General features: G+C 33.9%; 1 protein-coding gene across 1 annotated transcript in view; it reads left to right on the top strand.

Annotated features, from left to right (window-relative positions):
- Positions 1–25,851, top strand: part of LOC134537672 (importin subunit alpha-3) — a 117,068-nt gene that overhangs the window by 11,064 nt on the left and 80,153 nt on the right. The window contains exons 2-4 of the mRNA XM_063378373.1: positions 2,756–2,858; positions 2,939–3,143; positions 11,559–11,719. Coding sequence (XP_063234443.1) covers positions 2,756–2,858; positions 2,939–3,143; positions 11,559–11,719 — 469 coding nt within the window. The remainder of the gene's footprint in view (positions 1–2,755; positions 2,859–2,938; positions 3,144–11,558; positions 11,720–25,851) is intronic.

Below are 25,851 nucleotides of genomic sequence, written 5' to 3'. Positions count from 1 at the left end.
ACTTGAAAAAGAGCTAATCCTACCTTTTCTACTTTTCCCTTAAAAATTTTTTACTTTTTAAGCTAAGAAGATTTTATTATTCTTAATGTTAAATTTTTTTTCACTCTCCCACCTTCTCTCTCAGAAAAAACCATTGAATATTTCTGTGGCTTGGTTCTAAAAGGGCCAATGTCAATTTTTTTTTTTTTACAAAAATGAGTTATTAAGTCCAATGTGCATTTTCAAACGTGGTGCATTTTGTGTTATAATGGCCAATGTCTGTAACTTACCATGTGGCAGATACAGGTTATGATGGGGCCAAAGTCACAACAATAATTAATTCTTCATTATGTGCTACAAGGGCCAATGTTGACATTGGCCTTTTGAAGCACCAAATAAGCAATGGCCAATGTCAACATTGGCCATTATAGCAATAACAGTACTGTGATATTTGGCTTAATTTGCATGACATTGGCAATTGTGACCCCTCATATACTGATATTTACATTATGTTTATACGCTGTTGCTGGAAAAAACATGTAAACATAATAACGAAAATTAAAAATAATTAGTATTTTGGCAACATTTGACAGTTATCGATATAGATAATTGTTGAAAGCAGAATTTCAAGCCGAAAAATGACACATGTGGTAAATGTGATCGGTATGAGTTACTTCTTAAATCCTTTTTAGGATGTAATTGTTCTGGAACAAGCTGAGAAAGAAAATAAGATACACTTGGAGCTGGCAGAATCTTCATATGAAGAAAAAAGGAAAGACAAATTGCTAAGTAAAAGTAACAGTAACTGCATAACAATGTCATTTTATCTTCAGAAATGCCTCCCTACCGCACTTTTAGTGAGTGGAGTAGCATTTTATAAACGACAACTGGACATTTAACTTAATATATGAGACAGCTCGCCAGAAATCTGCTGCTACTTGTTTAATCTGGGATGAAACTATTGAAGCAAGAGATGGACAGGAAATTTCATCCTGTTTATATAAGTATCTGCAGAGTATACCTGATGCAATTGAAGAAGTGAATATGTATAGCGATTCCTGTCCTGGCCAAAATCACAACATTTACGTGGCCGTAATGTTACTGACTCGTGAAAACTGTAAACATTCAAGGTAGAACACTGATCATCAATCATAAATTCCTAGAGCCTGGCCATACTCATATGGAAGCTGATACTATACATGCGGCAATTGAGAAAACAAAGAAAAACACAACAGTAAGTTAAATGTAGAACTTCCAAGAGACTTGGCAAACCTAATTTGAATGGTACGACGACGTCCACCCATAACAGTTGTTGAAATGGAGGAGAAAGACTTTTTGAACTTCAAGGAATTGCTTAGCAATCATTATGTTCCCCGGAAGGTTGATACCGAAGGAGAAAAAATTTCTTGGTTGAGAATAAAGTGGATGAGATATGATTCTTCATGTTCCGATACAATCAAGTTCAAATATTCTTTCCAAGATGATGAACAATTCAAGACACTTGATCTGTCACGAAGGCACAAGAAAAGGAATTCGCTTCCAACCTTAAGTCCTATTTCAAGTATGCCATTACCACTTCCAGTACAGAAGGTAAATTATTTGAGTCTCTCTTACCTTACATTCATCCCAACAGTCGTCAATTTTATGAGTAATTCCTGAAGGGACTCACACCATCCTTTGAGCTTACCGGTGGGTATCTCCTGGATGACAGTGAAGAAAATGAAGCAGACACTGAATAAAGTGAAAGTTAGACCTGTTTAATACGAATCAAAACCTTGCGGATACAATTAATGTGCTTATTTTGTTTGTTGTTTTATTGGTCTACAATGTAATACATGTATTTATTTCTGTTTTTTACTGAGCATAATGTGAGAGAATATACATGGTGGAGATAAAAAATATTAATTAGTGAAATTAATCATATGTTAATGTGCATTGACTGATTATGTTCAAGAGTCCTCTTAAATCGATAAGAACTGAAATTATTTCATCTAATTAATATGTCTAAATAGTAGTTAAAGGTTCTAATTATGTATTTTGTGTGCTTTTTCAAGATCAATGTCAGCAATTTTAACCCATTTTGAACGAAATAAGGGCCAATGTCATTAATTTTGTTTTTGGTTAATGTGTTTAGAGAAGTTGGACTTGGTGTGCTATACTCGTCATGGACTCCAGTTTGTATTGGGGAAGTATCATAACATTGGTGTGCATAGTTTCTTTGCCATTAATATTTTAAGAATAAACCATATATTCAGAGCTTAATATCTCTGAACTGTTATTTTTGACATTGGCCCTTTTAGAACCAAGCCACAGATTTTATTTGTAATTTTTAAATTCTTGGTTAAATTGTTACAATGTGTTTTTAAAGTGGCTAGTTTTTTTTATGGAGATAATTTTCCAGAGATATTTTTGTGTATTGTTTACAATGTGCAATAAGAATATTTTTATAACTTTGTTTAGGAGTGTGCTTTAACTTATTTTTGAGTCTGTAAACACAACAAATGCTTTCCTATACTTAAACTTATCTCACAATGCTATTTTGTAAAATATGGTATTAGCATTGTATTCATATTTTAGTCTATTCACATCAATAAAAGTATTATTTTTTTTATTCTTGCATCAAAAATTTCCTTTTTTGTCTTTCCTTTCAGTGTGGTAATTTGGCATGTTTACATAATATCCTTTGTCAGAGTCATCACTATTTTGGTGCATTGATGACTATTATGTTTTGTTTTGTTGTTAAGGTTACCTTGAATAATTGTCTATTTTTTTTCAGGAGATGCGAAGGCGGCGAAATGAGGTGACCGTAGAGTTGAGGAAGAATAAGAGAGAAGAAACACTACAGAAAAGGAGAAATGTACCAGTGGCAGACTCAACAGGTTGGTTAAATAATGTTATTTGTATTTTTAACATATGTAAAACAACAATTTTGCTTATGTAATTTTGCTCTCCTTTTTAGATGAAGATGACATTGAAAAGACTTTGTCCACCACGAACCTGGAACAGCTTGTCGCAAGCGCAGCTAGCGATAATCCTGTTGTGCAGTTGAACGCCGTCCAATCAGCCCGGAAGCTCCTCTCGTCAGATCGCAACCCACCAATCGATGCTCTCATTGAAAGTGGAATACTGCCAATTCTCGTTCGATGCCTTGAATGCCATGACAAGTAAGAAATTTTACTCTTAATATCTGGGTTTGTAAAATTCTGGTTAGTATATGATATGATAAAAATTTAATATGATTCAAGGATACTAACATTTAGGATGGTGCATCAAAATTTTTAATGTTATTTTGTTGTAGTATAATGGTGATGATTCCATAATTATGATTCAGATTTTCAATCTCAAAAAAAAATGCATTAGAACATCTTTTTTATATATTTTGTAATGGACCAGGACAAAAATATGTAAGAGCAGGAAATCTTAAAAAAAAAGGACATGTTTACAAAAATATTCTTTATTAAATCTAATTATGATGGTGGAAACAGTAAAAATCAAATATACACCACATAAAGTAAAATTTTATACTATAACTAGAACTTCATTATCTCAAACTGTGAAAACAGTAAATCCATTCAGTCTTTCGTTTCTTAAAAAAATGTGTTAAAAGTTGAGTAACGTTAAATCTTCCATTCTAGAACCTGAAATGTGCATATTTGATGTCCACTTTTTATGGTGAGATTTTCTTACACAATTTTTTTTTTTGGATTTGGTGTATAATCACTTGTTAACATTTAGTTAATTTTAGTTAAATTCTGTTAAACACAATGACTTTTCAAACAATTATTTACGTTAAGGAACTGGAAAAGTTTTTAACGTGTCCATTGCAATGTTTGGAAATTCAGTGCTGCCAACTGCCTTTCCTCTATTGTAAAACGAGTGATGGCAAACATGCATGAAGACATCCTATATATTGCAATTTTTTATGTTGGTTTAAAAACTTTTTTTTTCCATAGGAGACCAATAATACACTGTTTTTTTTATGTAACAATCACATTTACTATGAATTTCATGCATAATACAGTAAAATAAAGTCTTAAGGGGAAATACATTAAACCGAAAGATGCCATATTGTTTCTGCATAATTTTCGTACTTGCATCACCAATGTTTCTGTTACGACTGTTTGGTTTACTGTGGCACAAAAAAAAATTGGAAATCAAGGTTGTTTACAATTACAATAGTATACAAAGCTGCTGGGGCTACACACAATGTTTAGTATTAAAAAAAAAAAAAAAAACCTTACATTATTCACTTCAAAATTTTAGTAAAACTCTAAACTTTTTTCTGGCGGTTTGCTATTAAATTCAGGCCTGTTGTGACATAAATTCTTTTGCATAAAGCGAGAAAATAATGTATTAATATTCAGTGGAACCCCTTAATAGGTTCTCTATATTTACGTTTTCCCGCAGTTAACATTTTCTTTAGGTACCATTTATGTCATATATAATGCAATACTTTCCCTTAAATTACGTTGCAGACAATACTTTATTCCTGCTATTCACATCTCATAGATATAAAAACTAAAAACTGGTTTTTATTTGTGTAAAACTTGTTTAAGACATTCTTGCATGATTTTCCCACCATTTTCTCCATAAGATGTACAATGTACAATATTATTTCTCATGTAAAGAGCTGTCAAAAAAACTGTGTTTCCAGTAGTATGCTGTGTTTTTTTAACGTTAAAATTCTTTATTTGTTATTCAGTAGAACCCTTTAATAAGTTCTCTATATTTACGTTTTCCCGCACTTAACATTTTCTTTAGGTACCATTTATGGCATATATAATGCAATACTTTCCCTTAAATTACGTTGCAGACAATACTTTATTCCTGCTATTCACATCTCATAGATATAAAAACTAAAAACTGGTTTTTATTTGTGTAAAACTTAAGACATTCTTGCATGATTTTCCCACCATTTTCTCCATAAGATGTACAATATACAATATTATTTCTCATGTAAAAAGCTGTCAAAAAACTGTGTTTCCAGTAGTATGCTGTGTTTTTTTAAAGTTAAAATTCTTTATTTGTTACATAATTACTCTTTTACTTGGTTAATTAACTGAAATACAAGTTTTCTGATGTGTATATTCTGTTCAGACACATTTTCAATTATCAGTTCCTTTCGCCACTGTATAGTACGTATGAAATTTTGCCAGCGCTGGTTAGCATCATGCAAGCACGTAGTCGACTAATGATATCTCGTTGATTGTATTTGGCTCACACAATCTTGTCTTCTGTCAAGTAAGGCTTGATAGCTCACTCTCTTTTGTGGTTAGTGTGTGCTACGATGATATTTATCGATACAATAGTTCTGTCTTACATTAGGGTCATACTTTTGTTAGTTTATTTTAAGTTGATACAAAATGTATTTACTGTCTCATAATATAGTAGTATATTGTCAACTAAAAGTGAGATTAAACAAAAAATTAGAATATGTTATTGATGATATGTAAATTCTACTTCGGAAACATATTTAAATGCCTAAATTTTTATGTACTTTTATATTCAATTCTATGTTGCAATTACGAATTAATTTTTTCAATAGGCCCTAATAAATTTAAACTTTTTGTGGTTTTTTACGTGATGTATTTTGGGCATGGCTTGAGTATTGAAGGTAGGCCTATATTAGAAGGCTAGTATACATTAAATTTTTGACGTGATAACATCTTATAAATCGATGAACGCCAGCTGCATGCGCGAAAAAGAATGACTCATTGTCACGTTCCGCTGCGTGGAGCACAGTGCACATGCGCAGATAGCGTCGGTGACGGCGGCCATGGAGCGAGCATAACGTTCGGGGACTTTTCGAGTGGAGCTGTCTTCAGTCGACGCACCAGTTCTTCTACGTTCCTTGTTGAGGGAGGAGCGTTGGCGGTCGTAGCCTTTCTTGTTTATAATTTATTTGACGTGATAACATCTTATAAATGATGAACACCGGCTGCACGCACGAAAAAGCATGACTCATTGTCACGTTCCGCCTGAGCCGAGCGTGCAAGCGAGAGCGTGGAACAAGCGATAGAGAGACACAATCGGCCTAAGCGTTCGGCTTGTGACGCATCTATCTCTCTTCCACTCACGTTATCACGTAAAATTATCGTCCGTAAACCGACTTGACAGACAAACCCTCCCCCCCCCCTTTTTTTAATGTGAATTAATTGTTTAAGAAGTGAGGTATGTATGTATTTAAATCAGTTTTATAGTTATCCCTCAATTTACACTCTACTGTGATTTACCTGTCATTTTCTTTTGTTACCCCTGAATAGAGAAAATAAGGGTTTTCCGGTACAAGGATATTGGTGGTGCAAGTATTAATATACATTTAATACGGGAATTCGTAAATCCTGGATACGTAAAAATAAATTCTGCTGTATTATCAACTAGGAGTGAGGGAAGACCATTTTTATTAATTTGAATCAGGGTCAAACTTAGCACATCAAAGACAAAGTCTTAAGATCGCTTAAATATTTTTCTACAAAAAAAAATCTGTAAATACAATTTTAAGTGCTTGAGTAAAGTGTTAAATCAGCATTCTGGATCAGTACAATGTAGGAAAAATTTAGCAAGCTACCCAACTGCTCTACTTTTAAATAAAAAGCTAAAATTGTCAAAATAAAAAATTAGGTACGTAATAACAAGAAATGCTAATGAAGTACATTTGAAATAAGAACAAATTATGATTTTTGCATAAAACTAAACATATTTTCATTATTTGAAAACAGGTTGTGCAAATTCTAAAACATTGTCTCATGAATTTTTCTTTTTTTCTGTTAAATGTATAAGTATACAATAACCAGTAAACATATAATTATTTGGTATGAAGAATTTTGCTTTCTTCCTCTCTTTCCTGGTTTATTTATATACACTTAGTATAATCTTACTTTGCTATTCAAACACTGTGTAACTGCAGCTTAATACAGTTGTTTGTACATTATCATGATTTCATATTGCTGATTCGCAGAAACGTAACACTTTTTTCGTTGGAGATAAAATGAAAACGGTAAGGCTAAAAGCAAGTATACACTATGTCACAGAACTCAACAACTAGACGTGAGCCAATTAGTATTGATGGTCATAAAATAAAATAAAAAGAGCCGTAGTTATAGAGCTGTACTCAATTATTTGTAATTATTAGTTACTGTTATTGCAATTTTCCATTTTATATTATTGTTATATTTTTCTGTGATTGTTAATAATTTCCACATTTCTGGGTAGTCATGAAAAAGTCAGGGAAGTTTGAAGTTGGTCAGGGAAAGTCAAGGAATTCACTGGAAATCCTGGAAAAGCCATGGATATTAACTAGGGTGGTAGTAATTTAAGGGGAAAATGTTGTGCTCTAATCTGCCATCACCCAGAGTCCATAAATGCCACATGCAAAGTTTGCTTTAAATTTTCATTTTTGTTATGTAAATTTGTAACAATTCAGACCTCACCTGCTAGCTATGATCTGAAATTGCACATCCATAAACACTTCAAGAAATTTTAATGGAAAGTTTAAGTATTATATAAGTTACAGAGAAAAGTTATTGTCTATTATCGATTATTAAAAGAAACAAGTTAATGTCTATTAATGAAATCTCTCGGACACCAATTGATTTTTACAATTTTTTATTAATCATTCACGAAAACTGCAATATTGTTCCAGATTATCCACAACACATCACAAAAAAAGTTGTTGCTTCAAGAAAACAATGAGAAGTGACTGGGGAGACACGTGGCCACCAAGGTGGTTCGTCAGCACAATGGCACCAAACTCAAAATACTGTTAGGCGAACCTGAGTCGTGCCGCTGATGGGCGTCATTTAAACACAGAATATTTCCCTTAAAATTACAATATAATTAATACAGTCTTTCAACCCTTTAACAATTTATGTAAAAACAGCTAATAAAATTTAAGATGGCCTTCGGCAGTCAGAGTCCATTGCTGTTAAGCGGCAACTTAAATATAAGAACTAAGATTTGAAAGTCATGAACACTATTAACGTCAAAGAAAAAGGTTTACAATATTAATTACTATTATGTGAACAAAAGATTTACAATATTAATTACTCTTTAGGCACTGAATCGACCTCATGCGTAGTTCGTTACACATTAACGCACGCACACACACACACACACACACACACACACACACACACACACACACACAAGTTGCCAGCGGGGAGTTTAAATGCCATGAGGAAAGAGGTTAGGAGGGGTGGTGACATATCGGGCTCAGTGGAGCACAGCCCCGGTCGGAAAAAAGTACACACACACCACCCCCGTCCTCCACCCACCCACACCCAAACCCACCCTAAATGTATAACAGGTTATTTCATTTTGAATGAACAATTGTAGTGTTATTCAGGGTTGTGTGACACAAATTACATTAGAGAATTTGGGAAATTTGAAGCCACAGTATGTAATTGTTTTGTGTGCAGGGTGGGGGTTATAAAGAAACTTGAAAAATATGCACTTATAATGACAACTTTTTTTATTGAGAACTGTCAATTTTCCTAGCAACTTTTCACTGCTTATCACGCAATATTGTACCCCAAATGTATGAGTTTGATTTTTTATTTAACTTAGATGTAGGAAATAAGATGTTTTAATGTTTTCAAGATTAGGTGAGACTTTTTTTTGACCCGTCCTTCAGTAAACATTCAGACTATTATTTTCACCATATTTAATAATCATGTATAAATTTTTGTTTTGTTAATTTCACAAAATATCCAGCTACCCAAGTCCATACGTTCACTGAAGGCATGCCAAAAAAAATGTTTTGCCTCATTTTGAACAGTGTGTAATAAATGTTTAGAGAGTGGTTACACTGTTTACACTGACAATTTTTTTTTGCCACCTTGGAATGTGAGTGGATTTTTTTTTCCTGTCAGCTATGGGGAAAAAATAATTGCAGGAGCTGTCAAAAGATTAACATCGCTGCTGCAGTCACTTGACAAGGACGGTGGGGGTAGCAAAGAGGACCCATTTATCCAGTGGGTGGTCTCTGTGCACTAAAATGTTTAGTAGTTGGTTTCATGTTACAAATTTAAATAAATAAATAATATAAACGTTGCAGCAATCAGGTCCCGCAAGATTTGAACCACGCGCCTGGGCTGCAACGTCATCGTCCCCCCCCCCCCCCCAACCGCTTGTTGTGTGGTTTTCTCAGTTCTCCCCCTCCCGGGGTTGGCGCACGCACGGTAACCTGGGCAGAGTCTTTAAGACTTGATTTCCCCGATCTTACGGCTGATCGTGATTGTAGCTTGAGGTAGGAGGTACTTCTATGATAGGCCGAGTGACGGACCTCGGAGGGCAAATGAAAGTGTTTTGTTGCCTTTTGCGGGTCAGGCGGTGACCCAATTCCTTTTTGGCAGCCACTCTGGAAATTATGTTCGGGTTTAGCTTAGTTTGTGCGTATCATTGGTTTTTTTGTTTTTAATTATGTTTAACTTTGCGGTTCTGCCCTGCGAGGTTGGCGCATCCACGATCACTTTTTTTTTTTACAATTTTGTTTCTTGCTAAATTCAGAGTTCCCCGTAGGCTTAGATGAAAATTTGACTGTTAATCATTCTTTGCCTTTTAATTAAAGTGTTTTGGTATGAATCTTAATGTACGTCATTTGTCTTCTGCGTAGCCTTGGGCCGAGCCCCAGTCGACGAATCTAAATAGAGCTTTACGCTGCATGTTTTTCCACTGCTAGCTATTCCTTGGTCTTCTTACCTTAGCAACTCATATGTTTTGAAAATTGTGTTAATTAGAGATCCCATCAGTACATGATCGTTTAATCATGTTAGTAAGTTTTATTTATATATATATATATATATATATATCATTAAATGTATAATCTAAATGCTTGGGCACGTTCAACCCCTTTTTTATTATTGTATCTTTCAATTATATTATATATTTGATGCATATTTCTGTGTTAGGCCTTTTGGTAATTTTTGTTACGGCATAATGGTACGAACTTTTATAACCTTAGATGTATGTTAAGCTATCTGCAGTTAATCATTTATGCATTGTTTGGCAGTTTATAAAATTTCGATGATTTATTTCTGTTAACATCCATTGTGACTTTATTTAAGCCATATTTCGATGATTTATTTCTGTTAATATCCATTGTGACTTTATTTAAGCCATCTACGCACTTGTAAAACATGATTTTCAGTTTTACTGTTTTTATTCACACCCTGCCACTGTCCACTGTATACTAGAATACAGCTTGGTATTTTGTCCTGGCAGTTGAGAGCCATGTCCAGGACCCGACTGTGTAGGCATCGTTAGGCTTTCAACGTCCTGACAGTTCGCATCCATTTTTAACGTTTGAGTGGTTAACCAACACCTGGTGTTTTATATGCCCTGAAAATGACGACGTTAAATCCAGTTTAACGTATTATGGTCTAAGAAAAATTCTTTGGAATCTTCATTTTTTTAATTTTTCTGAGGGCAAAGTCTTCAATTCAACTTTAACTTTTTGAAGCTTCACACACCGCTAGTGCATGCAGTTGATACGCAAAAACTTAAGGCTCGATATGCACGCCATGTTGGTTACCAAATTGTCGTTACTTACTATGATTTAATGGATTTTCTTATTATATATCACATTTTATGATTGATCTCAGTTTCTCAACAAGTATTTACTAAATATCATATAATAGTGGTAAAATGTCATGCAAATGTTCATGTTTGATTGCTTGTGAGACCTTGTACAGCTCGAGAATATAATTTAGTAAATATCTGGTGATGAAATTTCTGACCCCACAACAAAGGCAAGAGAGACAGATGCATTATCTGTAACTAACTTTCTTTATATATGTTCATTTTGTTAAATATTTTCAGAGCACATTTTACGAAAAATTGTGTGCTGTTTGAGTGAGTACAGTAATTAGTTATTTCTAAAGCAGTCATTTTGTTAGAACTTGCAACATGAGTTGCCATATCAATATTTTTATCAAACTATGTTTCCCATTTACTGAAAGTTAACTTGACTGCAGTTTGAGACATGCTTTTTCTCAGGCAGGCACTTGAGGGTGGCATTCGATCATGTTGGCTTGTCTTGACTTCAGGATTATTTTTGCTCATTTAAACATTAATCTTTATTTGTATGTGCACATTATGGGAATCAATGTAACAAAAACATGTCCTATTGTTAAAATGGTAATGTTTCATTATGTACTAAATTATGTCAGATTACCATGAAAACAAATCTTCCTTTTCTTGCCAGGCAAAATATTTTCTTCTGCTTTGTGATCATTTTCTTGGTTATTTTATTTATCTTAGCTTTATAGTTTACACTTGCAGTAATTTTCTTGATGGTGACAGTACAAGCGTGGTCTGATTAAATTGGCGGACTTGGACTAAAGTTGTGAGATGTTTATTTTGTTCAATAGACTGTAAAGGCTCACCAATAAGATTGTGTAAATTCACTTTAAAGTAAACATGTTTTGGTGGTGTTGCTGGATTTTTAAAATTGCTTCAAGGTTATGTTTACAATTAATATCTAAGGTAGTGAGTGCAATTTTGAATGACACACGTACTATTTATAAGTGTTATTTTATGCTGAATGGATGAAGTACAGTATTTGTTACTTGTGTATAAAGCCCATCTCTGCAGTTCGAGGCAGCCTGGGCGTTAACTAACATTGCGAGTGGCACGTCGGCACAGACACAGGCGGTGGTCGGGGCCGGAGCTGTTCCTCTCTTCCTCTCGCTACTGCTCTCGTCCCACCAGAATGTTTGTGAGCAGGCTGTTTGGGCCCTGGGTGAGTCAGCAATCATATAATATTGCAGGAAACTGTATTTACTTTTAGTGTGCTTGTGTAAACTATCTTCGTAATGTTCTTTCTTGTAGGGCTGCCAAACTGCAACAACATGCGATGTCTGGAATTGAAAAAGTTGCATTTTTTCCCCCTCAATGTCAAGAGTTTGACTAATAATTCTGAGAGAATAAATTTAAAATTCACAGAAAATATTTTTTTTTTAATATTGCATTTGAAATATTATTTCACTTTTTTGTTTGGCTTATATTATATGTACAAGATGATTAAAATAAATGTGTTGCTTTATATTTTTGCAGGGGTAAGTAATAAGCCCTTTTTCCAAAGAAGTAATATTTTTCTATGGTATAAGATTAGTTAAGTTGAGTGCAAATTTACTTATAGAAATAAATGTAACTATAGAATCTTGGCTCTTAGCTTTAGACATTGCATAAAAGTGTATAATAGATGCTGGACCGGATCCTCATAATTTTGGGGGGAAGGGGGGGGGGGGTAATTTTCCAAAATAAATAAGTATTAAATTATTTTATATTTTTTAAATGCTGAGTTGGAAATTACGTTTTCTCATTTCCCAATTTTATTGCTTTAGCTTACATGGTTTTGTGCAAATGTTGTTAACAAACTATTTTCAAAGAAAGTGCTACACTTCAACGTAAATCAGTACATGCATGTGATTAAAAATGAACCATTTTAAGTAGTTTAAACCTGAAACTATAAATAGTGGCATAAAAACATTCATTGAGCCAAATCATTAAATAGTATTTGAATCATACTACTAATAATGAAAGTTATTTCATTACTGGAACAAATTGCAACCCCTTAAAAAATATTAATTTTTTTACTTATTAAATGTGTAAGAAAATTATTTGTATATATAAAACGTTTAAGAAACTATTCATTGGTTTTGTATCGTGTACCGGTATAAGGGAAAAAATTATCATGTGTGTCTACAATCATGGACTACATCAACAAAAAACACAGGAAACTATTTTGCTAAAAAAAAAATTTGAACACTATGGTAGAAACTATGTTAAATTTGTAGTTACGATAAATCTTTCATAATGTTCACTGAGCGATAGCTTATTTGAGGCATTTACAAGGTGGCTACCCGACTCGTATAATCTGGAAACCTTGCATTAACAGTGAATTTTTTTAATTGCTGGGAAATCTGTGAAAAACCCTTGAATCAGGGAATTATGTTTTTGTTCAGCAAGTTGAAAACAGCTTAATTTTAAGGACACTGCATCAAACTGCATCTCTTAACACAATTTTTAACTGCTGTTTAAAGTTTAGCTGGAAAACTACATGCCATTTTTGACCGCTGATGTTTATACCTGACCCTTGATGTCAGATGTGACAGATAACACAGCAAGTATTTTTTTTTTTCTGGTTCCAATTCTCACACTCAATAAAGATACAGTGCAGTTATAAAAGTAAGGCATATGGTGATATGTAACTTAACACGTGAAACCCCATAGGAAGCCATTCATGTATGACCCTACACTGTTAATTATTGCTGGAATTATTTTTTCCTTTTCATATATGTTATTGCTAAACTATCTGTGAGATTTCTGGTCAGACATCACTTTTAATGAGACTGAGCCTAAACAGACACACTGATGCCTACCAAATAATGTTTGTCAAAGCAGAAGCAAGGTTTATTTTTTTATATACTACAGGTAGGTACTGGCTTCAATGCAAAGGAGTGACATCCGCAAACTCAAAACTGGAAAGAATTTGCTTTGCCATTAACCTACAGCTATGTATGACTTTTGCTGTAATTATTTTTTTAATTAAAGTTTTCATGTTTGTGTAAAATTTAATACTTTAGGTTTAATTAGTTATTATTCACTGAGATAATTTTTAAAAACCTTGACAAAACCTGAAATTTGTTACTGCTAGGGGAGAGTGGCCACCCTTATTTATCTATAACACTAACAGACCTGCCAACCCTCCCGCTTTAGGCGGGAGACTCCTGATTTTATACCCTTTCTCCCGCCCTCCCGATTTGTCATTCAAATCTCCCGATTTTTGGTTCTGTTTATCTAGTTTCTAATGCAATAAATTTATAGAATTAATATGTTTGTACCATTATTCCGTACAATCGTATAGTAACTACGGTTCGTACCATAACTTGTAGTTAATTTAATAACCTAAATGCCCAAAATTGTCGGCTAAAACGCTTGGTTAAGCGTTTATCTAAGAAAGAAACGTAGTTATTTACGATAATTATGGGAGCTGTTTTGGTACACGTTCGTCATTGGTGTTTATTAGCCAACCAGAAAAAGGTTTCATTTGTTTTCCAAGATGGCGTGTGTTGTCAACATTGTAAACTGTATTTTCGGTGGTGTTGGTTTGAAATAAAGACGGAGTGGATTAATAATGAGTTTATGATACCACTGTTTACATTCGTGCGCAAATTCGCTTCGGTTTGTCAGCCGGCTATGTGTGAATTGTTTGTTCGTCCCCAAACAAATTCGCCTTTGTTCGCATCTGTGCTCACAGACGAAGTGTAGAGGTAGCATTATAGTACAGTCTTCGAATTTATTCAACGGTGTATTCATAAAAATATTATTTTGTGGAAGTAGTTGTGTGATGAGTATTTTGTATGCGTTGTTTAGTTGTAGGCCTACTCCGCAATATGGATTTAATAGAAATGGCTAGTGGTGCACCGATATGACTTTACCGATTACCGATTCGATTACCGATTATGAGAGCAATAATCGGCAGATACCGATTCAGTTACCGATTATAATGAAGAAATTTTTTTAAGTGTAATAATGCACACTAAATTTTTTATTCCCATGTGAATTTAATAACAAGATTAGGTAAAATTGAGAATACAGTTATAATAACAGTATAAAAATATATAAAATACACTATTAAGTCATTGAAAGGGGAAATTAAATTAAATTCTATTTAAATATTTGTTATTGTAAACAACTTGAACTACAGTCTAATAATAATTACAATTATTGTAATTTACAATGGGTAAGTTTTTGTTGCGGAAAACTAGCATTATTATCGTCTATCACATAAGGTTGCATCAAGAAATTACCGTTTAACAATGTAAACATGCTGCTATATTTTGTTCACTTGAGTTTATAGAAAAATGTTTCCACACTTCACTTTTTTTCTCCCTACTCGCCATCTCACTATAATTATATAAAAATGACTTAAAACCAATTCTAGCACATGTGATTTTATTTATGTTGACTGAATATATATAATTATAAGTACTTTTTCACTTTTCACGTCACATACAAATAACAAACGGATAATGTTACCAAAGACGCCCATAACGAGTTTGTAAAACGCAGTGATAAACTCTGAAAGGTATCGGGACCACGATTTTGATTCGCTACTATCGACTCGAAAAGATCGATTGTCATAGAATCCACTGCAACTGCTTGTGGTATTTTGATTGCGTGCCATCTATTTTACTTCTCTGGCTATACGTAATGTACAAGGCCACTAAACAAAAGACAAAACGTAAATAAACGTGTAAGAAAAATGCATTTTTTATTGTTTGAGGCAATGAGATTTATTAAACTTAACGAAATATCTGTAATTATGATATGACGCAGTAAGATGAATTTTGTAATATATACAAATATTACCGTATTTCGTCCTAAAAAGTGTAACAAAATATTACACGGTAAAAACCTACTTAATTACGCCGGGACGTAAATAATCGGCAAAGTAATCATTAAGATAATCGCCGATTACGATTAATCGGTAAGTACCCATAATCGCCGATTACGATTCATCGGTATCCGCATCGGTGCACCACTAGAAATGGCGCTAAGTAAGCCTACAGTGAAGTATCTTGCTATGTACAAGAAGACATTTAGTGACGAATTTCCGTGTACAGTAGAACCCTGTTATAACGAATCTGAAGGGAGTAGTTTATATGTTCACTATAGAGGGGAAACTTTATATCTGGGAAAACTTTTATATTGGCAATACATACTCAAAAGCAAAATCTTAACTACACATAGGCCTAAGCCAAGAAAAGAACGAAGGGAAATACTCAAAGCAACAGTTTTATGAGCAAATGCAGATATTATTTTTAATGAACTATATATACATGTACAAACTTTCTATTACCTAATGGTTCTTGGACATCGGCGTATTATCCTTTTTTCAGGCATTTAATACTCTGTGACGTTTTCGCAGCTTGATAAAGAAGATTGTTCAGCTTGTTTAATATTGTACTTAATGTGGATGTTGCAATTCCCAGTTCCTTTGCTATTAACACGTGCGGGACAGTGGGGTTGGAGTCTATCTTTTCAATAATGTCCAGTTATCTCGCACAGATAATGCCTTACGTTTTTTACTGTGTTTTTCACCCATTTTTATGTACGTATTTCTTATTGAAGCACATTTGCAGCTTAATAACACGAAATTCTGTTTACCGTCAAAAGTAAATAAACGAAAAATAACGAGTCTGGCACATCAAAGATCACTACGTATCATTTAGTATCGCAGTTGCTAAAGCTGGAACGAAATTTTCTCACTTACTATGGAAAAATTTAGTCCACAGAGTTCTATCTAGTGGTAGTCTTACGAACCTTACTCGATCAAAATGTCCGAAACGTGAACGATAAAAATGAGACGTAAAAATATTGAATTTGCTGCTATAATGTACATACATATTTGTGTGGTGGTAATTTATGTTTAATTTTGATAACATATTAAATGTACACACGTTCGTCCATTCTTTAATTATGCAGGGAAAACTATTTTTTATTTTCACCAAACTGATCACCATTTTTGGCTACACGTAGCCTACCGAGGCCACTCGAATACGACTTGTTTATAGGGAAGCCTACGTTTCACAAAGGGTTGAGAACCAACCCGAACATGCCCGAAGACTTAACCTTCGGCCAACTTCGGGACTTTGTTTTTCTTTTAACAAGACGCGCGGGAATTTTGATTAGTGAAGGCCCACCGCCCATACTTAAGGACAGAGGCTATTCCTATCTTGCAGAATCTCGTCACTGTTCAACTATGTAACAGAACTTAACTGAATTCAACATGTTTCAGGATAATTATATTTAGTGTTGTATCTATAGCATGTTTCAATTGTTTTTCATGGAAAATTCAAAATCATCTTTATATATTTACAGCTTAAAAATTAAATTTTCTTTCCGGGAGGGTGCCAGGCTAACTTATGCAGCTGTTTGGTGGGTCGTCGGCCCCAGCTTTGTTCATTAGGATCGTGGCAGTGGTTGAATTACTAACTAGAGAAGTAGTATCACACTCCTCAGGCAGCATGGTTGGCTGATGCCTAACTTAGGTAAGGGGGCACTGGAAATCACTGTCAATTTGTTCTCGCATTTATTGGCATGCTATGCATTGCAGTGTTACACTATGCGTTATACCTTATACTTTACCCTGACAAAAGTTTCTGATCGCTTCGTTATGTGCTTACGTTACATCTAACAGCAGTCTTATTGGGGATTTGCATGGAGTCGGCCATACCCGTAAGTTTTTGAATTACGACTCTAACAGGCTCTACGAGCCGTGAATCTACAAGTGCTTTAATGTCTTTGTTTGGGCCAGCAGACATATGCACGGCTACATTAAATTAAAACGCTTACCTCTGGAGTCAGCGAGTTCCATAATTGTCGACCCTGCGGCGTGGTCACGTGGCAGGGTTAAATCTAAGGCGGTTGGGATAAGCCCGGCTCCGCAAAGATGACCCAGGGATGTGTGGGTAACGAGAGAAAAAAGATTTAGAGGTGAGAAAGTCTATAAAACATTTACCACAATATTTCAAGACATGTGTGTGAAAATGCTGAGAGTTAATATTGTGGTCATTCACTAAAAACTGGTTTCATTATATTTGTGAGGTTCATACTGTGCAGCTATACTGCATGACTATTAAGTAAATTATATAAACAATTATTTTATGCACAAATTACTACATTCTGTTTCTCACCATAAAAGTAATGGTCCATAAAGGTACATACTGAGGTTGTTTTAAACAATAGCATGTTATGAGACTTTGTAGTGTCACCTGATGGTATAATGTAAAGAGGAAATATTACTGTGTAAGCTCTGTGTTGGTAATGCTCAGTATAGAAATTCAGTAATGTATGAGACATTTGCAGCCTAGATTGTCACTAAAGAATTTTTTTTTATGAAAAAAAAAAACATAAATATTAAATTTTTTTTGTGTCCACAGTAATCTCTTTCCATTGTATTATTTTATCCGTAACATTCCTGTATAAAAAACCCTATCATTGTAGCTTTCATAATTGTTCGTTGGTTTACTTGATATGTACCAACACAGTGGGTGAATGTATCTTGAAAGCGATACCACATAAAAGGTTACATGTTACATTTAAATTTATATGTTCACATAAAAAAAAAATTCATTTATGTGCTGTGGAATGAAAAAAACGAAGACACATTGAATATTTAAACACTAATATTTTAAAGGCATAAAATCTTGCACTTTCTTTCTTGTACATACTAATAACTACAATGTGTTTTAAAGATAACTGACATGTCAAAAGGTAAAATTATTTATTATGAACGTTCAGCAGAAATCTTTACACTTTTCTTTCCTTTAAATGACAGCATTATTTTTTCCATATGAATCACCCAAGTTTGGTAAGTTTTGAAGATAGACAATCATGAAATATAAGGTTATAAAAAATACTCTTTATTTCTCCAAAAAAAAATTTTTATTTCACTTTCTTAGTTACTATAAATTAACTGGCAATGAAATAAAATTCTAAGTGAAATAAAAAAAGCACTATTATAACAAAAATTCACAAAATAATTCATTTTCATTGAATGTCCAAAGAATTTAATCTACAAGAAAATGTTCTAATGTCTTCACATGCCAGCATTAAACAGAAAATAATTCTTCCTTTCTATGGAGTGTCCAAGGAGTTTAATGTTTCAGCTCATTTTCTAATTTCCTTACATACCTGCAACAAACAGAAACAATTACAAGTACTGAGAATGTAGAGAATAAGTCATATAAATGGCAATCTGGAGACAAAGTCCATAACAGAAACTGTAGAGCAATAAAGTAATACATAGTATTTAACAGAAACTATATAGCAGAAAAATAATATTCATGGCAACATGATACACACCAGATGGTCAACACATTTCATTTGGTAAGTATATGTATAATTTGATAAGCTCAATAGTTTTGGTAGGCCTATCTTATTTAAATGTATACTGTTCTTCATGTATTCACAGCTTTCAATATTTTTTTTGTTTTTAATATTTGTCAAACATTCAGTTACATAAAAAATTGGAAATATCATATACCTACATCACAAAGAGTTTTTGGTGATTTAATGCAATGGCAAAATTAGCACCTACACAAATTAATTAAATAAAAAAAACTACTACTGCTTATAAATACAAGTGGTAACAATAGTTAACAGCACTTAGCTCTTAATGTTTCTCAGGTAGATGTATAGAATATAAACGTGTGGTGATTGTAGTAGTGACTGCATTTTCCGATACTGTATGCTGCAACACTAAGTGAGATTAATGGCAGAACATAAATATTTTTTGTGTAAACTTAAGACAAGCAGCCAGAAAAGTAGGTGGTTTATTTTTATGATTTTATAAAATGTTATAGTAATTAAGTAGTAGTGTTTTGTGTTCATTGTAATTTTACAGTTTATCAGATTTTTTGCAAACAAGAAAATAAAAATTACAAAATACCTTTTGCTTCCTGAAATGCTTTGGCTGTGTTACATCAAGCAGTCTACCAATAGTTTTATAGTTTTAACATTCATGATTGTGATATCGCAAGCGCCGCCATGTGCGAGTCCCTGCTGTGCTTGCAAAAAGCTTGCTTCAATAAAAACAAGGGCCTCATAATCAGATTTTGACACATATGGAGTTATGTGTTTCTTGCTGCATGTATTGCTCTCTTGGGTAATGACTGAAAAACATATCAGGAAGTAAAAAAAAAAGTTATAATTTTTACTCTTCTTACTTTTGTTGATTAAAACAAACTTAATAAAATCTTGTGCAGTTTTAAAAACGATAAACAACTTAAAGTACCTCAACATTCTCTTGGGAAATATTTCGATACATGTCAGGATGTGAAAAAAAGTTTTTCAGAATTTTTTTCTTTATTCATTTAAAAGCCGCAAAACAATACAATTACTCTGTGCATTTTATTTGCTGTTAGGAGAGAGGTGGGTAATAATCTTACTTTGTGGCTTTTCCACAAACTAAAAAAAATTAGACAAAAACTTTTTTTGACACTAGTCATAGCCCTGAATTTATCCTGAAAACAGACTTTAAATTTCTACAGGTTAGCAAGTAATCAAAGTTTAAAGCTTACATTATAATACCTGTGCATTCACACATACCTGTACGTTCTTAAAGTACAAACACTGGAAAAAAAACTTTTGAACGGAGGACATTCATATGCTTCTGTTACATCAGATATATATCTTGAGAAATAATAATGAAATGTAATATATCTTCAGTATGGTGTTCTATTATACTAGTACAGGTAGGGCTTGTTCTTAAGTATAGAATATGATACCACAGGTAAAATATATACTGTAGTAGGTATGTTCTAAATCTAGAATAAGCATGGCCATAGCATAAAATATGTTACCAGAAAGCTAGTTTAATACACAAACATATTTTGTGCAAAACAAGCATTAGATTACTCCCCAACTAAAACCCCCATATAATCATGCTAGTCACATAATAATGCAGATATGGTAATGACATAAATGTGCCATGTTGATGTCGTCATTAATGTGATCATGATATTGTGATACATACTTGTCCCGAAAGTGAAATTGGTAAAAGTTCCGTATAACATATTCAAATTCATCCCTTGATCAAGAAGGCATGATCTTGTATACATTGTTCCTGTGGTACATTTTGCTTGATGTTTTGATTTGGTACATTGAAAGAACATGGGCATACTAACTTGTGTTATTACAATTTATATATGAATGTAAAACAGTTACAAAAGAAATTATTTCACAACACCTGAGATAATTTGTTTGTCTTATGATGTTCTAGTATTTGTTATGTCCATACTCTTTCGACGTAACAAATTAAAACAGCAAGCATCTTGTACCACAAAACCAAGGGATCAATTTGGACACGTGATACGAAAAAAATTACGTCAACCTAGGCTAAACTTTAAAACCTGTAGAGAGAAAATATGAACTAAATGATGATACATATCTCTTAATTTACACGCAAATCTGAAAGTTAGTTAAAGTTCAGTATCGCATATCCAAGTTTTTCACTTGATCCCGAGGTACATGATGCTTGCTGTTTTAATTTAGTGCGTTGAAAGATCCTGAACATAACGAATACTTGTAATATAACAGTGAATAATAATCTTAAGATTATTACTAAATATGCACTTTCTTTCTATGAATTAAACACTTAACCTCACAATTATTATTAATAAGTGTTTTTGATATCCACCAACATAGCCTTGCTGTTATGAAAATAAAAACAAAGTCACGAAGTTGGCCGAAGGTGAAGTCTTCGGGCATGTTCGGGTTGGTCCTCAACCCTTTGTGAAACGTAGGCTTCCCTTGTTTATAATATGAACAGTGGACAATCGAGTAGCGTATTGCGGAGAAAAACTTCAATGTGATCCAGAATAGACTTTTGTGAAAAATCTTGTAATTATATGAAAATATTTGAGATAAATGTGCATTATGTCGGCAAAATTTGTTCGTGGTACACGGGAAAACGTATCAACATTGACAAAAGTTGTGCGCTATATCCAATAAATTAATACATAACCTCAAATCATTTTGCCGGGACTGAGACGGAAATTCACAATAAACGGGAATTCATTATAGGCGGGTTCACTATAAACGGGTTCTACTGTATTTTGCAATCGAGGAAAGGTGAACATGCTGCATTTTGTTCTTTGTGTCGTGATTTTTTCGTCTCGAATGCCGAAAAGGGCGACATTGTGAAGCATATAAATACGAAGAAACATGCCGTCAATGCTATGGCATTAAATCAGAAATTAGACGTTTTTCGTGACACAAGTCGGAAAGAAGATAGTGTGACAAAAGCAGTGTGTTTGTTAAAGTATTTTATTTTAGAACACAATTTGCCCATTGCTTGTGCTAATCATGCTGGTTTACTCTTTAAAAAAAAATTCAAAATTTATAAAATAAACTTCCCCCCCCCCCCCCCCCCCCCGGCCAATAAAAAACCTCCCGCTTTTGGACTGGCCAAAGTTGGCAGGTATGCACTAAAGACTTCGCAACATGCGACTGGAAAGCAAAATAAACGTAAAAGTAAAAAGTGCCAGATGCAAATGAAAATTTGCTGAATGGGTATGTAGCCATTATAAATAACTACTAGAACAAGTAAATAAACAGATTTAAAATTGTAAATATGGGCTAATTTAATTTCTATTACACAATTACACTTTTTATTTCAATTACACTTTTATCGTAAAATTAAATTAAATACTTTTTTTTTTCAAGGAATTTTGCAGTTCATGAAAATTTCCTGCCTCCATCAACTTATGATATGACTAGATTTAGATCCACATAATGACACATAATTTCCTTTGTAAAAGTATTGACATTTTTTTTAACCAAAATTCCCATTCCCGCCTAATACTAGTGTATAACTCTTCTTTATTTTTATTTATTTATTATTTTCTCCTGAATGAAAAAAACATTCAAGAATAATATTGAATGTTGTAGCTGTTGTGTAGTAATGGTTTATGCAATAAAAATGTAAGTATTTTACATCAAATTGTTAAAGCGGTTGATAAAAGGATTTCTTGGAAATGTACATGTGTTTTAATTTTTAGTAACAAAAAATTGTTAATACAATAAAATCTTAGCTCGACCTACCTATTACTAAAGACAAGATTTTATGGATTTATTTTTAGTCTAATTTCATTTTCAAAAAAAAGTGATAAAATTAATATGCTGCATTTTTACGATGAAATAATTTGTAATAAACCGATTAAACAAATAGCGAACATTTCCATTTTAAAAGTGATTTAATAAGGGATGCACAATAAAACTAATTTAATTTCATTTTCTGTTCCTTGCACTTTAGTAAAATTATTTGTCTGTAAATGACATTCTTTAATTTCCAACGTTAAAAGTTTACATGTTTTATAATTTGAATTATGGTTTGGCAGGGATACCAACGTCTACGGATTCTCCGTAGTTCCTACGGACAGAGTATGTAAACTACGAATCTCCGGACGGTGTATGGCTGACTACGGATGCGCGGCAAATTAGTTAGTAGTCCTCTTTTTTGGCGTTCAGTAAATTTTTAATCGGCAGACAAACATTATTCTGAGAGCCGTGTTCCTTGTTTTATGTATTTATTAATTACGTTGTATTCATTTGTTAGTGAAGAATGCGGACTACAGGCCAGGCATCGCGAAGATGTTTATTGCGTTCTTTGTTTAGTGTAGTTCACCTTCACAAGGCTGGCGCGCGCACGTTGCTATCCGTGCAGCGTTGCCATTAAAGTGATGCGTAGACGTACCGATGTTTCGGTACTCGTAGCAGTAGTTTCCAGGATGTTCTGTTACGTGCGTACCTGTCTTACGCGGCGAGCGTACCATACTCACTAAGCGACTAACTTACTTGCACTGTTGCCACGCACTTCAGTTCGGGACATTGTTGTTTACACCCGGTTGCCAGTATTAGTTTGCCTTTGCCGGTTGTAGTTTGTGTTTGCGTTATCTGTTGAAATGTGGAACAGTGGTTGTTAAAATAAATTAGTCATGATATAAGGCGAAGTAAATATTCAACAACCATGTCGGGCGATGAATGCACGACCACGAAAAGACAAAAGGTCGCAGCGCAGCGGTTTCGGACTGAGTATGCACGCGAATGGCAATGTTTGAAAACTAGCGAGGTGTCGGAACATAGTGCTTTTTGTACCGTGTGTAATTGTGACTTTTCAGTCAAACATGGAGGCCGTGATGATTGCAGGCGACACATCGCTTCCAAGAAACACATCGAACTTGCGAAGGTTAAGGCGGGAACGAAATCATTAAGTTCGTTTTTTACCAAGACAGAGAATTCTCACAGCATCATGAATGCGGAAATGCTATTTACATGTTTTATCAGACCACGCCGGAGATTTATTTAGGGCCATGTTTCCGGACTCTACAATTGCTAAGAAATATGCATGTGCGCGTACTAAAACAACTGCAGTTCTCAAGTCGATGGCGCAAGATACAACACGCGATGTTGTTTCCATCCTGCAACATGGTAAGTTTTCCATGGCAACTGATGGCAGTACAGACCAAAATAGTGTTAAACTCTACCCCATTTTGGTCAGTTACTTTGATAGTTCTAAAGGAGAAATAGTAACTGCTTTGCTCTCCATTTTAGAAACGGACGACAACACTGGAAAAGGAATTTTCTCTGTTATTGATTCAGAGATGAAGGCAAAAAATATACCTTTGAAAAATTGTGTGGCATTTGGCAGTGACAATTGTAATACAATGTTAGGGCATTTGCGAGGAGTAGCATCCTTCTTGAAAACAGCAAATCCTAGCATAGTAGTTCAAGGTTGCGTGTGCCATTTATTGCATATTTGTGCCCAGAAGGCTGCAAAACAGTTGGGGAGTGACATCGAAACATTAGTTGTTGACATTTACTATTACCTTGAAAAAAGCTCAAAGAGGAAAAAGGAATTAGTTGCTTGCCAAAAGCTGTGTGGTTTGAAAACACACAAAATTTTGAAATATGTTTCGACCCGCTGGCTGTCATTATTGGATGCTATTAACAGACTTTTGGAACAGTGGGATGCATTGTTAGAGTTGTTTGGTGTCGAAGATGAGTCAGTTAACGATAGCCATAATTCTCGTTTCTTAAGTGTAAGGAACATTTTAAAATCTCCTCTCACCAAGCTGTACTTTTTGTTTCTTAGTAGTGTATTACCCGCTTTCACTTCTTGCAATGTAAAGTTGCAATCTGAGGCTCCATCCATACACATTGTTAGCAGAGAACTGTTGGCCTTGTTCACAGATCTGTTGGTTCGTTTCATGAAACCAGATGCAGTTGTTTCAACTAATTCTGACATAACTGAGGTACAGTTAAAAAAACGGCATCAGAAATCAGATGAAAACCTTGTGATTGGAGCCAAAGAAGAGTTTACTTAAGGGAAAATGAAGAAATACTTTCTACATCACAGTTGAAGTCATTTTATGAGTGTCAGAAATTTTTTTGTTGTAGCTTGTGACTATATGATTTCTAAACTGCCCATGAAGGATAAATTTTTGAAACACACTGAGATAGTGGATGTCAATCTTAAGAAAGAGAAGAACTTTTCATCTGTAGAGTATCTTATGTCTCAATTTCCTGGGGTTGTCAATGAAAGTGAGATGGATGAAATAGAGCTTGAATTCAGTAGGTACCAGATTGACGAACTAAATCAAGAAATCCTAGGTTCACCAAAAATGGACGTATGTTGGGAAAAAATCTCCAAATTGGTAGATGCGAGTGGCAGTGTTAAGTACAAGGTTCTCCCAAAACTTATGCTGACCATATTATTAGTTCCTCACAGCAATGCTGCGACAGAGCGTATTTTCAGTATAGTAAGGCAAAATGCTACTGACTTTCGTGCAAATCTTGGAACTGAGACATTAAATGCTTTAATGGTTGAAAAAATAAAAATGGGTGCACACGGAGATAAATGTTACAAAAAGAAGTTTTCCAAGAAGCAACTAGAAATGGCTAAGCATGCTACTGTTAACCAGTTGAAGCAAGGAGGGGTGCATAAGGAGGATTTATAAATTAACTTGTTGGCACACTGCTGAAATGAGACGATTTTGTAAATATGTGTGTGTATATAAGTTAAATGTATATAGACATTCCAGAAATGAGTGTACAACTTAAAAAAAAAAAATAGTAGGCCTAGGCCTATTTCATAACTTTCGGAAATATGTGATCAGAAATTCCTGTTGAGGTGAGCTTGCAATTTTTTATTTATAATTTAGCCATAAATGAGATATTTTAGTTGTGAGTGCAGGTAAATATAATGTACCATGTTTTAAGTGTTCTGATTTATTTGGTCTCTCATTGTGTTTGCATGTGCGTTGTATGTATACAAAAAAACAATTTTGGTCATTTGTGAGT

This window comes from Bacillus rossius, chromosome 1 (assembly GCF_032445375.1).
Source record: "Bacillus rossius redtenbacheri isolate Brsri chromosome 1, Brsri_v3, whole genome shotgun sequence".
In the NCBI taxonomy this organism is placed as follows: Eukaryota; Metazoa; Arthropoda; class Insecta; order Phasmatodea; family Bacillidae; genus Bacillus; species Bacillus rossius.
The sequence above is the reverse complement of the archived record's forward strand: the minus strand, read 5'-3'. Positions and strand labels throughout refer to the sequence as shown.